We start from the raw sequence: 21,262 nt of genomic DNA, 5'->3' as shown, positions 1-21,262 counted from the left end.
TAAAACTTTGCTGCCATGAATATACACTTGTTATGTGTTTGCAGTTAAATATATTTTTTCTGTTATTTTACCTAATGTCTTTCAAATATAGCTTTTAACTTTTTCATTCTTGATATTTTTATAAACCTAACGTATTATTCTACTAGTAAGACAATAATAATACAGTTTAAATCATGTACTGAGTCGAGTCGATTACTAGTTAAATAAAACTTATCAATTGATATTAAAAGTTCAAAACAAGAAAATATAAAATAAGCATTATTATTGAAAAATGCAATCTCCAAGACTCAAACCCATTAAATTAAAAACCCAATCCAATTTACTTTAATTCATCGCTCACAGGTCCAAGAATCCCCGACTAATAAATTCAAGCCCAACTCCATTGTTGATTTCCTTTTCAGCCCACAACCTTAAACCCTAATGCATCGCCTAAATCCTTCTCTGGTGCGGGAAGCTTCGTTCGCCCTTCTCTCAGAACCTCACCTCCTTCTCAAGCACCATCGCTGAAAAGGAAATTTTCCTGAAGAGTAACCGGCAGCTTCACGGTCAACGGTTTCAGGATCCTCTTTGGACAGGTCGAAGTCTCGTCCATTTTACTTTATTTACACATTCTGCTTCCCCTTTTCCAGTTTATAGTGTTTCATTTCTTGGGTGCTAAATTGTTTCATTTACCATGGGTTCTAGTTTATTATTTACTGCAAGGTGCTTAAATAGGGACATCTAATGTTGGTTTTGAGTTTGTGTTGAACCTTGTTAATAGAGTCCATCTTTGATTTGGGTAAGCAGCTTGCATATGCTTAATCTGCTAATTATGTTAGTTTTACATCTTTTGCTTGCATATGTAATCATCTTTAGCTTTGGTGCCCTACTAGTTACAATTTATGGACCATGGTCTATGGACTTTTGGGTATCTGCTGGGTGATGGCGGGTTCCGTCAAAGATGAACTATATGCTTGGGAACTGGTGTGCAGGAGGAATCAGAACTTCAGACTCATTCCCCTCACCATTTTCTGGGTCATTTGGAAAGAAAGAAACAATAGAACTTTTGAAGACAAAGAAGATATTTTTGGCAACATTAAGAGTAGATGGTTTCACTATTTTGGTTCCATTGTTCTGGGATATGACCTCGTTAACCTTGATGATTTTGGTTCAATTGTAGATATGCTTATTGACTTATAAATCTTTTGTATATGGGTGGCGCCCCATTGGCATCTTTTCTTTTCTACATTCATTCCTTTAGTACAATGGCTTGCTACTGTTTGATGGTTTCTAAATTATCATTGTTGTAACTTGACATATTTTTTATTTCTCTTGCAATTTGTTTGCTATATGAGCATCTAAATTGGACGTATTCACTGTTCAGGGACATGAATTTCAACAATGTTAAAGTTCCCAAGGTGCCAGGTGGTGGTGCCGCTTCTGCTTTAATTAAGTTGGGAATTATAGGTGGCCTTGGTGTGTATGCAGTTGCTAACAGCCTCTATAATGTTGAGGGAGGACATCGCGCCATCATGTTTAATCGTTTAGTTGGTATTAAAGACAAGGTTAGTATGATTATTAGAGTTACTTTTAGTAATAAGGTTTCTCTAATGTATGCAGATGTTTTTTTTTTTTTTTTTTGTGAAATAAAAAGTATAATATAATCATTAATTCACCTGTCATATATTTAGACGTTGTCCTTGCGGTGGTTGAATTCTGTTGGATGCTTATGCTGAGCAAGTAGTTCCTTAGTCATTTACATCCATATTCTGCCTTTCTTTGCTACCAGTCTCTTGTAACCAAGGGATATTCTATGTTTAAATTTTCACTGAAAATTATTTCAAATAACTTCAACATAGTTTTCCTGTTGGTGTAAGTTTTTCTGGGCATCTAACTTCCAGGGGAATAAAACTTATATAGCTTAGTACCTTATTTAATACATACGCGCTAGATTAGTGTCATCTGCTATGTCAAGGAGGATATGACAGTAACATTGACCATTTCTAGATTTTATTTTCAAATTTATCCTTTGACCCTTTCGATTTTTATGTTCCTTCCCAGTTATTTTCAATTTCAGTGGTATTTTTTTATTGAGAAGACAGATTTTCTCGATTACTATGATATGGGTATCGTTAAATTATCAGCATATTTGGAAATAGTAGTTGGTTTTAGAAGATTTTGAATTTGATCAGGTTTAGTAACTTTTGATATTATCTTTCTATTTCTTTATTTGCTCTTAAACTTGTGGATAGTGTCTACATAAAGGCTAGTAACCTGAATAAAGAGAACGGATTGGAGATGAAAATCTTTCAGTTTTAGTTCTTTCTAGAGTTTCTTGTTCTATCTCCCTTTCCCCCTTTAGCTTGCTGCTTGCATCATTCTATCTTTCCGCTTTCCCCTCTCTGCTTTCCTTTTTCTTGTTTATTGCTTCCTACTGTTCTTTCTTCTCACCTCAGTATTTCCTCCATGTTCTTCCCTGTTTCTTAAATTTTCTAACTTCAAATTCCTGCAGTCAACTGTTGCACACCAACACGTCAATTGGTTTCCCTCAACACTTTTGCTTGTTTAAAGGAAAAAAATCCAACTAAGCACAATGGAAATTGGCACTAGGGTAGCACACATCAGGATTTTTGTGATATCATTCACATGAACGTTGTATTAACTTTCTTTGAACAAATTGTATTGCTTGTGAAACGGTTAAAAAACATCTTCCGCAGTCTGTCTAGTGCATTTGTATTTTTCCTTCATCTTAATAAGGTTTTGAAATGATCAATAATTATGCGATTAGCAGGACCTAGAGCTAATTGCCATACAAATAGCTTTGGACATAGTTTTATTTAAGAAAGTACTTTTCTCCTAACCAAATAATTTATAGTCCCTATAATCATTGAAATTGTGAAATGAGGTAGCCATTTGACTTTTGCTTTTAATGCACTATATATCACTACAGTGTTCTTGGGTTGAGCATGCAGGTTTACCCTGAGGGTACTCACCTTATGATTCCATGGTTTGAAAGGCCTGTCATTTATGATGTGCGTGCACGCCCCTACCTTGTGGAAAGTACTTCTGGAAGTCGCGATCTCCAGATGGTAATTACTTTTGTGCTTTCTGAATGTCTTTTGTATTGGAATATGCTATTAGCTGATGCAGTTTGAAGTGGGCTTGTTGTATTAATGTGGAGTTTTTAAGAGGGGAAGATTCTCTTATAGTCTAAGGATTTAATGGAATTCTAACACATATAATTATGCAGGTGAAGATTGGACTTCGAGTTCTTACGCGTCCCTTGGCTGACCAGTTACCTATGATATATCGAACTCTTGGTGAGAACTATAGTGAAAGAGTTCTGCCTTCTATTATCCATGAAACCTTGAAAGCTGTTGTAGCTCAGTACAATGCCAGCCAACTTATTACTCAACGAGAGGTAGGTTACAGTTAATTATTAATTGTAAATTTGAGTGAAGATTTATGCTCCGAGTAAGAAATTTTGTTCTTTCAGGCTGTTAGTCGGGAAATTCGGAAGATTTTGACGGAGAGGGCAGCTAATTTCAATATTGCATTAGATGATGTGTCCATCACAAGCCTGACATTTGGAAAAGAATTTACAGCTGCGATTGAGGCAAAACAAGTGGCTGCGCAGGAAGCTGAGAGGGCTAAGTTTATTGTAGAAAAAGCTGAACAGGATAAGAAAAGTGCTATTATCCGTGCACAGGTAAGAATGAAATAGTTGCTTCCCTTTATGTTAGAATATAGATGAACTGGTAAAGCTGATGTGCTTTCTTTGATTTCATGTCCTTGTTTGGCCATTGGGAAATGATTTACATATATTCAAGCACCGTTACCTTACAACAATTACTGTTATTCTATTGAGTGATGCCCTTCTCTATCTCTTCGATTTTCATTGTTCAAGATATTTATATTTGAAGCCGGAGTTTTTCTTCTTCATGTAAGTTGATTCTCATGGTACAGCACTTGGATAACTGTTTTGCGGCTTTCAGGGAGAAGCAAAGAGTGCACAGCTCATTGGTCAAGCTATTGCTAACAATCCGGCATTTATCACGCTCAGAAAGATCGAAGCTGCCAGAGAAATTGCACACACCATCTCGAATTCCGCAAACAAAGTTTTCTTGAGCTCAGAAGATTTGTTGCTGAACCTCCAGGAGATGAATTTGGAGACCACCACTGCCAAGAAATAGGATGGTTTCTTGTTCTTTGTTTATTGGGGTTTCACAATATGAGAATGTTTTCTCTGAAAATTGTTAGTTTATTGTTAATTTGGATCTTTTAAACTGGGGAGGGATAATCTGGACAAGGAATATTGTCAATTGGCTATAAAAACCTGTTTAATTTTGAGGTGAGAAGCGGTTGGGTATATTTCAGTGAATAATTTTATAAATCATCCTTTTGTTAACCGAGCTCATCTCTGGTCTTGGTAGCGGATTCAGGATTTTTCATCTGGCAAAGTCTTGAGATTCTGGTTTTTAAACTGTGCCAAAAATTCTTTTGATAACAGTTTTTCTTGAAGTTGTTTAAAGAGATAACTACGAATTTCCATTTACATCACTAAAATTTTTCTTATATTATTATGAAATTAAACAAATTATAAAAAATAAAATATTATTAAATTTTTGGGTGAAAATGTATATTTTTAATAACTAAGTAGTATATATAAATTCATCAAATTATTACAAAAGAGAAAATAACCCTAAATTATTAAAAAGAAAAGTCTGCAGAAAAATTATTAAAACAATAAATGTAAATTCCATGTCAACTATATTTGTGAAATTATCCTTAATAAGAAACTAAGTTAATTGATACTAAATTTTGAACTCTCACTTCAGGGTACCACCTGAGGAATTTTGGCTAATGATTCTTGGATTTTCTTCCCCTCAAATGACAAGTCCACCAACTTTCCTTGCAGAAATTTATCATAAGAGGGCAGGTCCAAATGACCATGCCCGCAGACTCCCATTAATATAACCTTTGCTTCTCCGCTCTCCTTACAGCACAGGGCTTCCCTGATAGTTGCGGCAATGGTATGAGTCGGCTCCGGTGCTGCTATAATTCCCTCGCTCCTTGCAAACTGAATGGCACCTGCATGAAACATATCGCGATTATGTTCATCCTTTTTTCAATTGTAAAGTTAGTTTACAAAAAGTTTACGTCACATATCAGTTAAAGGAGCCATTAATGAAGTTAACCATAATGTTTATCATGTTTTGTGATTGGTACCTTGAAAGCATTCAATCTGTGGAATTGCAATTGCTTCCATGAAACCTAGTTCATAGACATGTGAGATCAAAGGAGCCATTCCATGGTACCGTAAACCACCTGCAGGAAGACAAAAAAACATGGAGAGAAACATATCAATGAAGAACCAAAAATAGTAATCTTAGATTCTGATCTCAACAATAATTCATCATTACCGGCATGAATCGTGTCAGGGATGAAATCATGGCCTAATGTATGCATCTTCATCAATGGAGTCATCCCTGCTGTATCGCCATAATCATATGCATAGACGCCTTTAGTAAGCGATGGACAGGCTGCAGGTTCAACTGCCTTTATAACAGGATTCATTTTTCCCTTTAGTTTCTCCCGGATGAATGGGAAACTGAGTCCTGCAAAATTGGACCCTCCACCTGTACAGCCTATGATCACATCTGGTATTTCGCCAAGAGCCTCCATTTGTTGAAGGCACTCCTCTCCTATAACAGTTTGGTGTAGCAGAACATGGTTGAGAACACTCCCTATGCAATACTTGGTATTATCACTCTTGGCTGCAACTTCTACAGCTTCTGAAACTGCTATTCCTAAACTTCCCGGGTTCGATGGATCCATCTGAAGGATATTCTGACCTGCCTGAGTGATGCTGGATGGAGATGGGTGTACCTTTGCTCCCCATGTTTGCATCATCAATCTACGATATGGTTTCTGATCATATGAGGCTCGAACTTGCCACACCTGCATGGTGATATGATAAATCAAATAAAGAAATCAAGAACCAGAAAAGAATCTATATGGTTCAGTCAAGCTGATGTACTCTACAGGGTGGATGAATCCGAATTCAATACCATCCGCTGGTATTTAACTTTGTGAAATCAAGATGTATTGTAATGCAATTACTCCATTGATTCAGGTCTACTTAAACAAATGAGAAATCAATATAGTTTGATATTTGAGTTTAATTGAATGTGCAAATAAATCAATTGGTCAAGATTCATTCATTACTTACCTCACAATCAAGACCAAACAAGCAGCAAGCAAAAGCCAGAGAGCTGCCCCACTGTCCTGCACCAGTTTCTGTGACAACATTCTTGATGCCTTGTTGTGCATTATAAAAAGCTTGAGGGACTGCTGTGTTGGGTTTGTGTGATCCAGCCGGACTAACACCTTCGTACTTATAGTAAATTCTGGCAGGTGTCCCAAGTAGCTTCTCCAATCTCTTGGCTCTAAATTCAACAAAGCCATATAAGATTTCCTTGTCATAAGAAATAAATGGGAACTAGATCAAATGACAAAGGAAACCTGATCAGAGGAGTTGGGCGCCAAAGCCTGTAAACATCAAGAACTTCGTCTGGAATATCGATGTACCTGTCGTTAGCTGCCTCCTGCTTGATCAACTCATCTGGGAAAAGAGGAGACAAATCCTCAGGCTTGATTGGCTGAAAAGTTTTAGGATGCAATGGAGGAGGAGGTTTTATCGGAAGATCAGCAATCAAATTGTACCACTGATGAGGAATTCCAATTACACTCTTGCAATCAGAATTTAGAGCTGCTGTTGCTCTTAGTCTACAGCCATTTGAAGACCTCAGATACAACAGATTTCTCTTAAGGGAAAAACAGCTAAACTGTTGCTCATCAGCTGAAGATAAACGAGAAAATAAATGAAAAATCAGAAAAAAAATGAGTTCAAAAAATAGAGCAAAAGAAAATTGAGGAACTAGTGTTTTCCAGAATCAAGTAAACATATTTGATTAAGGCCTTTTAAAAGAAAAAGATGCGGGCACCATTTTTTCCCAGAGTTCTTACCCTTTATTTGCACGTCTACCATAACATAATAAAGGTTCTATCTTTTTTCTTCTTAATCGGATTCATCTACAACACATTGAATAGTTGGGTTGATATGCATACAAAAATTGATAATACTGAAAATAGTAAATTGAATCATTGTTGCCCTACCAGTTCAGATTAGTCCTAATTACTGCCTTGGTGAAATATATGCTCAAAGCATATGAAAATAAGCTTAGATATGATTCAAATAAGAAAATCAATTCAGGGTCTTCAATTACTTATGGTCCAAAAGGTTCTGACAATGTCTACCAACTTTTTAGTTATAACCTAAAACAAAAGAATGGATGTTTCTCTTCATGTCCCCCAACTGGGTCACAACACTATTCTACAAAACTGGTAAAACTACTTAAATCTCAGGTAAAGAAAAGCAAATGCAGTGCTGAAATCCCTGTTGACTTCACTCATGCAGTCATCAGTTCACGAGCGAAGAAAGCAAAAAAGAGAAACAGATCAACATGGACACAAAACGAAAAAGAACAAAAAGTAGAGTCAAACTCAACATAATTTTGTTTCGCATTAAAATGAAAAAGAAAAAAAAAAGATGTTACCTTTGGAGGAAATGAAAGAGGATGAAGGTTGGAGATGAAGTGGGTTTGCAGAGAAAAGCGACATGATAGTCCTGGAAAATGATCGATGAAAGTTCTGAGCACAGCAGCGGAGTAAGTTTGAGTTTTCAAGAGCAATGTGAATGGAAAGTGGACACGTACCCAACTTATCAATGCCAGGTCGCTTCACTTCATAGTTGACTGATACTTCACCATATTTTCCTGTTTCAGGGCATACATAGTAAAGAAATGAATCATACCATTCCACCCATGATTTTTTATGTTATAATTTGATTTTTTTTAAAAAAAAAAATCCAATATATAATATGCATTTTATATTCAATAGTTTTTGTACAATAATTTAATTATTTGTTAAATAATATCATTAGTTTAAACATGAATATTTACTATTTAATTTAAAAAACTTAGTTATGATGCATTTATACTTGACAAGTAATATAATTTAATTAAATATTTGTTTTTTTTGTGTCAGATGTGTTGAATCTGAACTATTAAAAAAAATATTTTATTTTTGCGAATTTATTAATTAAATAAAGAAAAAATTATTAATTATCTACATAATTTTCTTTGTAAAAATTTTAATAAAAAATAAACATTATAATCTTTTGTTAAAATTAATCCATCCCCAAACCTCCAAGTTGGTGAATAATTTAATTTTACTTGACTGATTGGAGAACATCATTTATAACTTCTATTATTTTGAAGTGTTATTTTCACGATTAATTTTTTGCTCCATGTTTGATTACAAGACAAGAAAATTACATTACACAAAATAATAATAATCTTTATTTTATATTTCTTTTTTTTTTTTTTTTTACTTTAATGTATTTTCTTACCAAAAGCAATTCAATACATACATTAAGAAATTATAGGAGGAAAACAACAATTTTTCCTCATTCCCACTTGCAATGAATCCTTTGGGTGTGTCTAAATTCACATTTCAGCATCAAACTTCCATCCAATCTGCTTAAAACGAAGCTCTCTACCAGCACATAACAACCAAATCTCCTCCAATCATTCTCACCATTTCTCTTTTCTTCTACTCTCTCAACTCTTGTCTCTCTTTCTCCTCCACTTACCCACCCTACTTCCTCTAACACCCATTTCATCTTTTCAACAATTACATAACTTAATCCCAAACTTACTCTTTGATTTCGAGTTCGATACCAGTAGAATCCTCCATGACTAATCTTGTTATCCCTCATAGCTTCTAAACCAAACACATAATTCACTTCCCTTTGCACCCTTTTATTGATATTCACTACATTATCTCCATTCCCAGTATTTTCACACCCATAAATCTGTGCCCAACACTGCTCAAGTGTCATCTTGTAAAACACAGACTTCTCCATTTGGTGTCTCAGCCTGTTTTCCTCTCTTACAAACAGAAATGGACAGTACCATTCTCCAACCACTACAGGTTCTGATGATTTCTTCGAGATGGGGAAGTTGGTGCTAGGAAGGTGTCTTCGAAGTGAGACATCGAGGCCTAATGCTTCGTCTAGTCTTGATCTGTATAACCTCGAGCTGTGAACTTCCCATCCTTTTTTCCTGAGAAATGCTGGAGGAAAGCCATCAGGAGCAACAGACCTGGCAAAAAAGCTATGTCTGTGGTGGCGATGGATTTTCATGTGTTGGTATATGTTTCTGTGATCAAATGGTTTTGGTTTCTTGTCATTGATCACATTTCTGAAGCAATAAAATCCCATGTCCATTTGACTTGAACATACACATACTTGTCTGCAAGTTTGAAATTCTTTTCAGTCAAAACACTTTCAACAAAATCCAAATGAAACATTCCAAAAGAAAAGCATATGTATACCGTATGTTACATAAATTACCCTTTGTATTTGCCTTTTGCCCGGATAACATAATAATGATTAGACGATAAAGGCTGATCAAGAACTGGGATAAACAACACTTTTGTGACACTAGTATCTTTATAATCTGGTGAATCAACAACTGCCAGTATCTTGTCTTGAGGAAAAGGCAAGCTTTTAACCCTCCTCCTCTTGCATCCGCCAAAACAGAAAGTGTCTTCTGCTTCAGCTTCTTCATCTGTTATGATCAGAAAGCCTGAATATGGACCTTCTGGTGGCTCCGATGAAAGAGTGCTTGGAGATTTTCGGTACATCGAAAGAGGCCTTGTGACATACATTTCTAACTGCTTCAAAGGTACATGACTGAGGAGGAAGAAAAAGGCTGGAGGGGATTTATGTGGTTTGTTTCTTATGAATTAAGAAATAATACAAGTTGATGTCATGTGTATCTTCACAATATACTTTGGAGAGAGTATATTTTTAGGAGTCTAATCAGTATGTGGATTCAGAAAGTTTTGATAATTGATATGTTAGTTTAATAAAATTAACTAAGCAAAGGAAAATTTAGATAAAAGAAGAGAAAGAAAGTGATTACTTTATTGTCCACTTTATCTTCACTTTGTCTTACTTTTTTCTGGTGGTGTATTGAATCTTCAAACTGATTCAGTGAAGAAATATCATAAAATTGTCCTGTTGATAACATAACTAGGCTGCAAGTGAAAGGCAAAAAAGGAGATGAAAGAATACACTTTTTGTTTTTGTTGGTTTCTGCTTTTCAGAGAGAAAAATCATACTAAATCAAATTATCCCCAGGGATTTATTAGCTAAAATCCAAATGGGCATCTATATATTTTTATGCTTGATTGAAATATTTGAAATAATTTGTATGATATATGTACGGACTGAAATAGAAGTTGAAGTCCCCTACTTCCTCTCTCTGGTGGGTAGATGTATAAACATATATATATATATCTATATATTAACATAAAATGAACACTATTAACCTTCTGCACTTACAAGTCCACTTACATGCATAAGACAGCAAGAGAAGGTTAAAAGACTCCACACTATCAAAGAGGGTTTGTTATTGTTGAAAACAAGCTACATCAACTTGTTCTGCGCAGTGCAAGTAATACATTTACTTTGCCTTATGTCAAAATGGGCCTTCAGTTACTTATCAACTTGTTCTGCACAGTGCACATATTACATTTATTTTTTATCTCTGTCAAACTAAACCTCCAAAATTTTGGAAAATATAAATAACCAAAGCACTATGGTTTTCCAGCTATCCTTGGGAACTCCGAAACTGTTATATTAGGCAACTATATTATCCAAATCCAGAAGTTCATGCATCCAGTTGAAGAAATTTCTTAATAATTCCCATCATCTCTCCACCCGGAAAACGCCCAAGACATCCCCTCGCTGCTGCTATCTCATTAAACTCTACAACTGAATCACCACTGAATGCTGTCACTTGCTTGCTTTCTGTGTCTCCTACTACCGCAAAATCTTCAGATAAGTCTTCACCAGCCTGAACTGTTGGAAGAGGAAACGGATCAAGGGAAGTTTCCAAAACAACAGACTCCCCACCTACTGCCCCAACAAAATCTTTCAACCGGCACATTGTAAATGGAACTGGTTCAAAGCTGTGGTCCCCATATTCAACAGGAGTAGAGTGATCACCAGTGACACAGAGAAAATACTCAAACTTCCCAGTTGATTCTGCCTGCCAGAGTAGCTTGGCCAGCTGCCTTATAGCTCGATCTACTGCCTCCAAACCTTTTACTTTAAATAAGCTTGCCTTATCATGACCGGCATCGTCTATAGCCTGCAAGATCCAGGTGTCCAAATCTTGTTACATCCATGACAAGGTAAGCCTTGTAATTTCATATGCATACAAAGTTCATTACATGACTAATCAGGAAACTTGAAAATATAAAGAGAAACAACGAGAAAAAAATTCATGGGTAAAGGGTAATATGAACACATAATTTGAAGCCAGGAATTATTACTGCAATTAGTTTTTTCAGATATTCCAGTTGATAAAATGTTCTTCTAGACTAAATCTTATGAGCTTGAATGCAGTCATCCAATAATTTGCAAGAGCTGATAAATTATCTTTTAACATTAAAGATGCCAACCCCCGGACTGTTGGCCGGCTGGCACGTGCATCGTCGTGATGCTTGAAGATGGTAGGTTTGGGCCTCACCATGGCTACCAAAAATAAAAATAAAAACTGCCAAAAATTTTAAATTTGAATGCAAATATGAATCTTTCTGGACTGGACAAATATTAGGAGAAAATATCAATAGGATAAGAAGGAAATTTAAGGAAAAACAGATTCTGCTCCAGAAGCAAGCAATAAAGAAATATGAAACAGTTGCTTATTCAAGACACCAAAGATTAGGATGCCAGACTTCAAAAGTAAACACCTTTATATGGAGAAACCCAAAATCATAGCCATCTGATCTCCCTGGCTTATGCTCATCCTCTCCTGGTACAAATACACGAGGGCAAGAATTCAAAGGAGCTGAGAGTGCCTCAGAAATTGCAGTGGCTTTGGAAGTTAAAAGTGTTCGATAGTCTCCAGTGGCCCCAGGAGCTTCTAGAATGTCAATACCAAGTGACAAGCCCAGCCCAGCTATAATTTTGGTGGGAGCTACCATACAAGGCCACAAGCCATGTTTCTTTTGGAACGGAGGGACCTGCAGTATTCAAATAGGAAATAAAGATAGATTTGAAAATATAATCCAATATACAACTAACCAAAAGTCTCTAATAACCTCACATCTACATAAATTCTAGAGTTAAAAGAATTTGTGATGTTCCAACCTTTAACAAACAACAAAATTTCTTACTATTCCATTGAAGTAAAATGTGAGAAGCTGTCATTTTAATCCTTTTAACAAAGGTTCAAGAACTTATCTCCTCCTGAAAACTACACATAAATATATATGTATGTATAGGAAAATACACACACACAAGCACACACAAAACCGGAGAGAAATTCCTTTTGTCCCATACGTTTACTTTCCCATGGTGAACAAAACCATCAACTTCCAAACCTACATTGCAATAACAATATCCTGGGACTTTCTACCATGACTTGAACAAAAATTTAAACATAAAACTTGTTATAATAGGCTCTTTCGAGTCTTTGTTATATGGTAGGACGTGAATCATTAGAAATTTCTGCAGGTCTTATGTTGCCAATTTTTGCCCCCACATCCAAGTTGTTTCCCTAGCGCCAAATGGGAATATAGTCTGACTGTTTAACAGAATACAGATGGGCTTAAAGGGCATTTCTATCAAAAAAGGAAACTGCCTAAACATTTGTGCATTGACAAACAAAGGGAGTAATGATAAGTTCTTTAACACCTGAACATCAGCACCTTCCTCCTAAAAATTAAATAGTAAAGAAATAAAAAATAATTGAAAAAATATGGAAGTCACAACTATTGCAATAAGTGCATACTCACAAGTTATGACATGCAAGTATTTTGACTGCCTAAGGATTTTTCTGAGTTTAAATGAGTTAATGATGATATACCTACAAAAAGTGTGAAACAAACCTCAATTCGAATACCACAACCTCGTAAAAGGACCACATTTGCGATATTCTTCCCTTCTGCAGCCCTTTTTGAATTCAGGGGGTGAGAAACCAGAATTCTTGATATCTCCCGGGATAATTCGTTAACAACTGCAGCTGTGTGCTTTGCTTCATCTGTATCATCTAGAGCTTTGGCTTCCAGAAGCAAGCGGTTGTCTTTCAAAGGGTCTGTTCCTGATATATTTCCACTCAGTCTTGGTCCCTTCACAACCACTCCGCATCTGTGTTCAGTTGCATATCTGTAGAGGATGCCTTTATGTCAAATTTAGCTTGCTTAGTTATTTTAATTGGGAGAATGGAGCTTCAAAGCAACAACTGAGATATTTATTCTAGTAAAAAAACTAGAGAATTTATTGTATTGCATTACAAGAGCAATACCTTTATAGATGTAACAAAAAGTTATAAAAATGATATATCAACCAAGCAGCTATAGATATTGTAATGTCAATTGACAAGTGTAGCTATTGCAACTAGAAAAACCTGCACCTGACTCTAACTTCATACTCAGGAAAAGGTGGGAGCTTCATTCCATCCAGTGCTGCACAAAGTATTGGCCCCTCTTCTTCAAAGTGCCTGTCAGCCCTCCTACTGGTAACTACTCCTGTTTTCTCATCCAAGGTCGCAAAATTTGACTGCAGGTCAAATAGTTATAGTAATTATAACAGTAAAAGAACCAATTTAAACTTCAGAATGTAAGATCTAAACTAAACAATAGGGTATTAATAGAAGAAAATAAAAGAGTGAGCGTCCTCATAGAATAATCAATCAGTTTAAAATAGTTATAGTGATTATTATGTTAAAAGAACCAATTTAAACTTAAGAACAAAATTTAAACTAAACAATAGGGTATTAGTAGAAGTAAAGCGTAAGCGCCCTCATTGAATAATCATTCACTTTATTGTCAGTCATTAAGTGCGATCATGGATATTTCTAGGAGAAGGGTTTCCCAATTATTTGTTCAAACCTTCAGGAACATAATATAGTACAGACAAGAATCCTTTGAAACAACAAGATCAGTATAAAAATGAACAATTTCACCCAATTGCACAATGAATTAACCATCTGCGGCAGTGCAAAATATAGAAGCAAATAAGTAGGTAAATCAACGAAGATATATGTACAGTACTTGTCATTATTGTCTCTGTCCAAAATGGATTTTTTCCAACTTCTGTGCTGCACCTGACACCCAACTACTGAGGTTGCATTGATTCCCAAGCTATTTTGTTCATATAGGTACCCATATCCAGATTAACTTTCATCAAACTGAAAATCCTTTATCATCAATTAGACTCACTGTTCTGGTATTATCATGCCATGAAGAAATATAGAAGCAAATAACTAACATGTTTAAATAGAAGCAGGTCACTAGCCGTGTTTTTCTAAATCGAGAGGGTCATTAATACTAAAACAACAGAGTTGGAAACAAAGTAAAACACAAAATCTGAAAACTGAAATTAGTTAATAATACCTTGAATGCAATATCCCCAGGTGACATAGCTAATCCAGCACCCATGGACTCAAATGCACCACGTCCCCGGTAGTATACTTTCGGGTCATATCCCAATAGAGAAAGGTGAGCTGTGTCACTTCCGCAACCCAACCCTACTTCAACAGGATCCATTAGACCATTAACTCCAGCAGATGCAATGGCATCCAAATTGGGTATATTGGCTGCTTGCAGAGGAGTCTTATATCCAAACCATGGCAGTGACACATCCCCCAACCCATCAATCAGAATAAATGCAACTCTTTTCTTGGGCTCTTGATGACTACCCATACTTCTCTCTGGTACACCTACCTTGACCTCCAATTCAGATCAGAGGGTACTTTAGGGATGATAAAAAAACACAAGCTACTTCTCTGTAAAACAGAAACCCAACAGATTAGCAAAGCCTCCAATATTTAACAAATTGTTAAACGTTTTTCATGCAAACTAACAATTATGAGTGAATTCATCACAGTTACGTGGTAGTCTCATTGTTTTTTAATTCAGCCAATACTCAGCTGAACTCACAGTCAGGAAATTAGCCATAAAAGTAAAGGCTTCAAGTTCATAAGTTGGCAAAATTTATATCTTTCACTAATTTGATTAAAAATTTATATCTCATAAGACGGGCTATAGGAATTTAGATCAAATTGTCAATGGGTTTTCTCCCATTACAAGCTAAATCCGCGAAACCAACATTAAGAAGCTAAAAAGAACAAAGGATCACCCAGAAACAGACATAGACAAAACTGAGAGATTCAACAGTAACATGCCCACATCAGTTCCGATCAAAATGAAGGTTTAGTATTAATAATAAGAAGGCTCGAAAGAGGAACGAAATGGAAGAACAGAGGGCGAAAATGGAATCCACTGAACATATATGAAATGCATGGTAGAAAATCTCCATACCTGAAAAGCTCCTCAACTTTGATTCCGGGCTCTGTTGGAACTGCTGCTCGTTGCCTACTTTCTTCTATCCACTCAGAGCAGCGCACTGATGAGAGAAGAAGAAAAGGAAAAGGTTGGAAATTCGATGCAAAGATTTTTTCTTGTTTATTGAAAATCTCAAAAAGATGTTTAGTTTTAAATGGAAAAAGAAAAGGGGATACTGCATGGATGTCTGATGTTTGTTCGGTGAGAAATTATTCTTTTTGGACGTCTCGGAATTTTTACTCCAAAACAAACATGTCTTGGTTTTCCATACGCCAAAATAAAATTAAGATTAATTGCATAAATTATTTATATTAAAAAAAAGATAAACTATATAAATAATTTTTAGTGTAATTATATTCATTTTACATTATTTTTACTTATATCCTTATTCTATGTCTGCCTCAACTAAATATTTGTGCGCTGGGTAAGTAAAAATGTTTTGAAATGATTTTTAATAAAAATAATTTAAATTGAAAAAGAATATAATATTTAATAAAATTTGTAGTAAAAAATATAAAATACGATATCAAAATTTATTAATCATATTATAAAATCAAACTAAATATTAAAATGATAAAAAATTAATATAATAATAGAAGTTAGTTGTTATGATACATAATATTATTTTTAAAAAATTATTTTAATAAGTTAAATTATTTTATTTATTTAACTTAATATAAATTATTATTTAATTTTAAAATAAATATTTTAGAAGTAATTTATAATAAACATAAAACTATTGATAATAAATAAATATTATATTTTTATTTATAAATTATAAATTAAGAAATATACTCATTAAAATTATTACGAATTCCATGTTGCTAATTCTCTTCCTTTTTGAATTCTGGAGTTGAGAGCTGAAAACGAGTTTTCTTCCTCAACAATCAACCTACATCACGATTCTGATTCTTCACAGAAACGAACAGAGCTCGCCCGTGATTCTTGTTTTCGCCTGAGGGCATCGTTTTCCAGAGTCTACTAATTGCTTATCATTGAGTGCTTCCAACTTTTATTCTGCCATTTTTCTTAATGATGAAGCCGGGACATTGAACTTTTCTTCGTGGTTCTTCATCTGGGTTTTTGATGAATTTCCCCAAAGACGCTAATTTTGTAAACAATTCGGGTATTTTTTTAATGGGTTTTTGTTACATTTCTGTTATAGATAATAAATTTCATTGAAGTTGAGGGCTTTAATTATGAGAATGGATTTTCAGAAGCTACGGCTTCTGCAATACCTTTCTTGAACTCCGATGGCATTTTTAATTATTTTTGTTCATTGTTGTCTTTATGGTTCTTTTTCTTTTCCACCTTCCCCCCACCCATTGTTGAGTATATGATAAGTAATTAAGAAAAGCAAGTTGAGTATTGAGTTCTGTATTCTCTGAATGAAATTTATCTTTTTTCTTTTGATAGGGTATGAATAAGGCTAAAATGCCTTGACCTATGACGACAATGTAGTTTTTTTATTAATTTATTCAAAGCATAGCCTTAGTAAAATTAGGAATTGATGTCACGGTCGAGATTACAGAAAAGTGATGGGCATGGCTCAATTGGAATTTTGCAAAATGTGGCAGTGGCAAACAGTTGCAGTTTGACAGAAATATTCTGTAAAAGACTTATAGTACCAATCACCATTGTGTTGCAAAATTTTTGAACATTTTCGCAGGTTGGAGAATTTGTAAAGAAGATGAAGGCGATTGGAGTGAGCTGCACAAAAGACCACAAGAAAAAAAGTGAAGGCAGCATGAGTAAACAATAATCTAGACCCTTTAGTTTCTTGTTCTTGTTGTCTGGGCTTGAACAACTAGTATTCACTTTCACTAAAATTATTTTCTGGGGGGCATATGGGGCTATGAGTTTGGGATATATTTGTACTAAAGTCTGATAAATCAAATGATAAGCATAAACTATATGCTGATCATTTTAACTAATTTTCCCTAGTCTTATACTGTTTCTGCTTTTGCTGACAGTTCGAGGGCAGTGAGTGGAAACGAGAGACTCATTTCAACAGGTTCTAGCAAGGTTCATCAAATCTGAGCTTGCTGGAACTCAAGATGCCACGAAGCATCCAGGAGAAAGAGTAATTTCCCATGACCATAAAGTGTTCCCTTGATATATAGTTTGTTGTTTGTTGTTGATTTTCTATGGTTCAGCTACTGTTCTTGGTGGAAGTGGATTTGTTGGTTCACATATATGTAGAGCGTGGTCTCAATTTATGAAGCCTTAGCAGGTCTTTTATTTTATTTGGATGGAAATAAATAAAAGTTTTAATTTGTTGGAAAAATTCACTTCCACGTAAATATTACCCTCATGATACAGCTAATTCTCTTCTCAACCGCTTTATTGTTTTCATATCCTGGAACATCATAATGTTGTTCTGGAAGGTCATCATTCTATTTGATGAAATCTTTGCACATTTGTTTCTATTACTAGGTCTGGAAGGTCATCTTGGAATGATTCTTGGGCTAACAATGTGGCTTGGCATCGAGGTTCTCTGGAAGTGGAAATACATATTCTATTGCAGCTTGTCAAATCTGAAGTCTTCTGCATTTCTTTCTAAAATAAAACTTTTAAACAACACGAGATCTTCTTTCACCTGATTCTCTGGAGAATGCACTAACTGGAGTTACCTCTTTTGTATTGTATCATTGGTTCTTCTGTAACTCTGATTAAACACTGTAAAGAAGCCATGATAAAGTGTCCTTGAATTTTATACTCTAATCATTTCCATGTTGGCTATGCATAGTCTCTGCAATCCATGGCTGGGGATATTTCTTTTTTTTTTTCTTTTTCCCTTAATCTAAAACCTGAATGGTTAAAACCTACTCCACTCCCCTGTTCTTGATATTACTAATTTGATAATTTTGAATGATGCAGACCTCGTGCATTGGAAGTTTTGGCTCAAACTCACATATGTATAAAATTAATGGAACTGCAAACATAAATGCTGTTAGAGCTGCTGATGAACAAGGTATCTCAGAATAATTGAATAACTTCTTTGACAGAAATCCAGAATCATTATTAGCAGTATGTCTTATGTTCATGACTAATATAAAGTTGATGTAAGTTCTTTTTCCTCAGTTGGTTCATCTTAGTCTTATAGTTTTCTAATCCTTCCTGAAAATCAATTTTATGTTGGTTTCGATGGGTTATAAGCATCTGAAATACAGATGATGAATCTTTTCAAACTCCTTTGTTAAATCATCTCAAGTGTTTGATTTTATGGGCTTTAATTAAGCTCCAACTGGTTACTTATGTTTCTTGCCTCTTTATAAATCAAAATACTTCATTCCTAATGTGTTTAACAAGAAAAAAAAGGGGAATTACAGTGTAAAGGTTGAAGTTAACCCTACATTTTCTGGCTCTTTTAACTTGATAGAACGAACAAAAATAATAATAGTTTCGGTATTATCATTCTTAATGTCTTACTAGTTGACTTTGCAACATATGTCAAAGAAAAATGTCTTATTAGGTGAGACATTACTTCATCTTCTGTATAAGACTCAAAAGGCTTTTGTGCAGGGTACAGTTCCTAATCCTGATGAAAATTTTGTCCTTCTACAATGCAGAGAGCAACTGAGACAGCCCTAAAGGCTAAATTTCTCCCTCTAACTAACATGAGATTTTTTTTCATTTTTTTTTTCAGTTTTGTTGGTTGAGCCTCAAAACTTAAGGAGTCCTTTGGCCTTCTCATTTATAAAGTAAAATTGAAGGTTCTGTTACTCTACCTTTGAACTTTGCATGTTATAGTGGTACTTGAGACCCAGAAGAAGTTAAAAGGGGTGGAGGGGAAGAACTTTGCATGTAGGAAGATACTTGATAAACAAGGATGAACATTTTGACCCTTGTCTCCGTCCATAATTTGGACTGCTGAATGTCGTTTTTATGCTTTTATGAATTATGGTCTGTATTTATCATTTAGTGGGTGTTTGGGTTGGCTTGGCTTGAAGTATAGGAGCTTTGAAGTTGTATAACTTTTGAACTCTTCAGTGATGTATAAGCTATTAAAGGTTACTTTTAAAAATAGCTCTTAATGTTTTGGGTAATACTATTTATTATCCATTTGTTTTATACTTAGTAAAAAATATAGCTTATAAGCTATTAGATTTATTAAAATAAAAAAAAATAAAAAAAAAAAGACAAATTTACTATGTTTTAAACATTTGAAAATTAAAATAGAAAATTTTTTAAATTGTTTGAGGGCATCAAATACAACTCTAATAACTTTCTAAAAATGCAGTTGCAAGAGCTTATGTATTGTCCAACTCATAAGCTTATGAATATTCACTAAAGGTATAAATAAATTTAGAACACTGTCAATGCTCATGAGCTTTTCTAGACACAAAAATAATCCTGAGTTGAACACCCTCTCATGTCTTGTGGTCATTTAGGATTGGAATCCTTCTTTTTGTGCATGAGTTTTCTTGATTGCTTATCCGCAGGTGGAGTGCATCCCACTGCCTCATAGCATTGTTGGAGCTCCATTAGAGATGGTAAATTACAATTACTTGGAGAAAGCTTTTTATTTATTGAATGGATTCTTAAATTGTGCAGATATAATGCTCTCTTGTTTTGAACTAACGACTGGTTCATGCAAATCAATAGTTACCATATTAATGCTGGGCGATCGGTAATCAATTTAAAACTAGTGCAGGGAAGATGTTGAAGCATTTTTTTCCAGTCCCAAAATGTTAAATGAAAAAAACTTATAGATTTGGTTGGTGTTGTAATGTGTTCTCTCTACTGCTCGTTGATCTATGGCGTGTGCATAGGCTCTACGTTGTGGTTCCTGCCAAAAGGTTTATGTGTTAACATCCAGCCCATTGAAAAAATCAGGGCAAATTAGTAATTTAAAAAAAAAAAAAAAAAAAAAAAGGAATTAGGGCTGCAGCTCATGTATATATGTGTGTTGCACGGAAAAAAGAAAAATATCTAAAGAAAGAGAGAGGCTGCGCGGAAAAGAAAGAGAGAAAGAAGAAAGAGAAGAGAAAAGGAAGAAGAAGAGAAATAGAAAGGGGTATATATATATACACATATACATATAGAGGTTGAGTGGCTGCTTAAAAGAAAAGAAAAGAAATAATGAGGTTGTCATTCTCTCCTCTCTGTAACATCATCGCTGATGTCAGTTATTTCGTCATTTTTTTATAGAGAAGTTTAATTTGATTTTGTTTTCTTTTTTCTTCAAAAAATAAATTGTTCTTTTTATTTATTAGTGGATTTGATTTAATATTAAAGTTATCATTTATTTATTATTTTACTCATCATGCATTAATTTAACTTAAAATTATTATTATTAATTAATTTAATATTATTTTAATTTACATAATTAATTATATTCTTATTATAAATCTAAATAGATAGAGTTTTATTTTCAGATATTGAGTGATTATTGTTGATTAAAGCGGTAATTATTATTAAGATTCAAGCTTGTGTTACCTTTTGAAACAACCAAGAAATAAACAAAAATATGAAAACTGTTTGATTATTAGAGAAAGTCAAACACTGATTGAAACATAAAGATAAACTAAGTAATTTTTGTATTATATAATACATTTGTTTTAATTTTTTAGATGAGGTGATTGAGAATTGAATAGGTTAGCTCAAATTATCATACCAGTTAAAAATGAGTAATACAGTAAGTATGTGCCTTAATGTTTGACAAACTAAATCAATCAACAAGTGATGACATCAATAGGTGTTTAAACCTACTCAAGTGTCTTTAAAAAAGAAAATTAAAAAAAAAAAAAATCTTTTAATTTCCGTTGACCATAAAAGATGTAATTTCGATATA

At 34.4% G+C, this 21,262-nt stretch overlaps 4 protein-coding genes and 1 long non-coding RNA gene across 8 annotated transcripts; 2 read left to right on the top strand and 3 right to left on the bottom strand.

Annotated features, from left to right (window-relative positions):
* The first annotated feature begins 411 nt into the window (after positions 1-411).
* LOC148269035 (prohibitin-1, mitochondrial) lies at positions 412-4,387 on the top strand. Its single transcript, XM_088207581.1, has 6 exons — positions 412-575; positions 1,364-1,544; positions 2,952-3,068; positions 3,230-3,400; positions 3,476-3,688; positions 3,975-4,387. Exons 2-6 carry the CDS (start codon positions 1,368-1,370, stop codon positions 4,170-4,172), a joined length of 876 nt encoding a protein of 291 aa, XP_088063707.1. The 5' UTR covers positions 412-575; positions 1,364-1,367; the 3' UTR covers positions 4,173-4,387.
* A 189-nt stretch (positions 4,388-4,576) lies between these two features.
* On the bottom strand, positions 4,577-7,799 carry TSBTYPE2 (tryptophan synthase beta type 2). 2 transcript variants are annotated; one of them, XM_088207523.1, is made up of 6 exons: positions 7,599-7,799; positions 6,571-6,841; positions 6,212-6,428; positions 5,403-5,940; positions 5,209-5,307; positions 4,577-5,070 (listed from the first exon to the last, which is right to left on the bottom strand). In XM_088207523.1, exons 1-6 carry the CDS (start codon positions 7,660-7,662, stop codon positions 4,814-4,816), a joined length of 1,446 nt encoding a protein of 481 aa, XP_088063649.1. In that variant the 5' UTR covers positions 7,663-7,799; the 3' UTR covers positions 4,577-4,813. The 2 variants fall into 2 exon arrangements, with proteins under 2 accessions (XP_088063649.1, XP_088063604.1); XM_088207478.1 differs by having other exon boundaries at positions 6,505-6,841; positions 7,599-7,797.
* A 506-nt stretch (positions 7,800-8,305) lies between these two features.
* Positions 8,306-10,236, bottom strand: LOC110818728 (DUF1262 family protein (DUF1262)). Its single transcript, XM_022047699.2, has 2 exons — positions 9,458-10,236; positions 8,306-9,356 (listed from the first exon to the last, which is right to left on the bottom strand). The coding sequence occupies exons 1-2, from the start codon at positions 9,772-9,774 to the stop codon at positions 8,510-8,512; spliced, it is 1,164 nt and encodes a 387-aa protein (XP_021903391.1). The 5' UTR covers positions 9,775-10,236; the 3' UTR covers positions 8,306-8,509.
* Positions 10,237-10,504: 268 nt separating this feature from the next.
* On the bottom strand, positions 10,505-15,706 carry LOC110818745 (uncharacterized). 2 transcript variants are annotated; one of them, XM_022047719.2, is made up of 6 exons: positions 15,442-15,706; positions 14,515-14,906; positions 13,533-13,678; positions 13,009-13,285; positions 11,869-12,141; positions 10,505-11,264 (listed from the first exon to the last, which is right to left on the bottom strand). In XM_022047719.2, exons 2-6 carry the CDS (start codon positions 14,821-14,823, stop codon positions 10,782-10,784), a joined length of 1,488 nt encoding a protein of 495 aa, XP_021903411.1. In that variant the 5' UTR covers positions 14,824-14,906; positions 15,442-15,706; the 3' UTR covers positions 10,505-10,781. The 2 variants fall into 2 exon arrangements, with proteins under 2 accessions (XP_021903411.1, XP_088063496.1); XM_088207370.1 differs by lacking the exon at positions 15,442-15,706 and adding an exon at positions 15,272-15,392.
* A 579-nt stretch (positions 15,707-16,285) lies between these two features.
* On the top strand, positions 16,286-19,514 carry LOC110818739 (uncharacterized). 2 transcript variants are annotated; one of them, XR_015813218.1, is made up of 5 exons: positions 16,286-16,591; positions 17,135-17,216; positions 17,439-17,548; positions 17,902-18,439; positions 19,115-19,514. It is a non-coding gene; the product is annotated as an uncharacterized LOC110818739 (long non-coding RNA). The 2 variants fall into 2 exon arrangements; XR_002540525.2 differs by having other exon boundaries at positions 16,286-17,216.
* The last annotated feature ends 1,748 nt before the right edge of the window (positions 19,515-21,262 follow it).

This window comes from Carica papaya, chromosome 1 (assembly GCF_054855325.1).
Source record: "Carica papaya isolate Zhongbai chromosome 1, ASM5485532v1, whole genome shotgun sequence".
NCBI classification, from domain to species: Eukaryota; Viridiplantae; Streptophyta; class Magnoliopsida; order Brassicales; family Caricaceae; genus Carica; species Carica papaya.
Note: the sequence above shows the minus strand (reverse complement) of the source record. Positions and strands in the feature narration are given on the sequence as shown.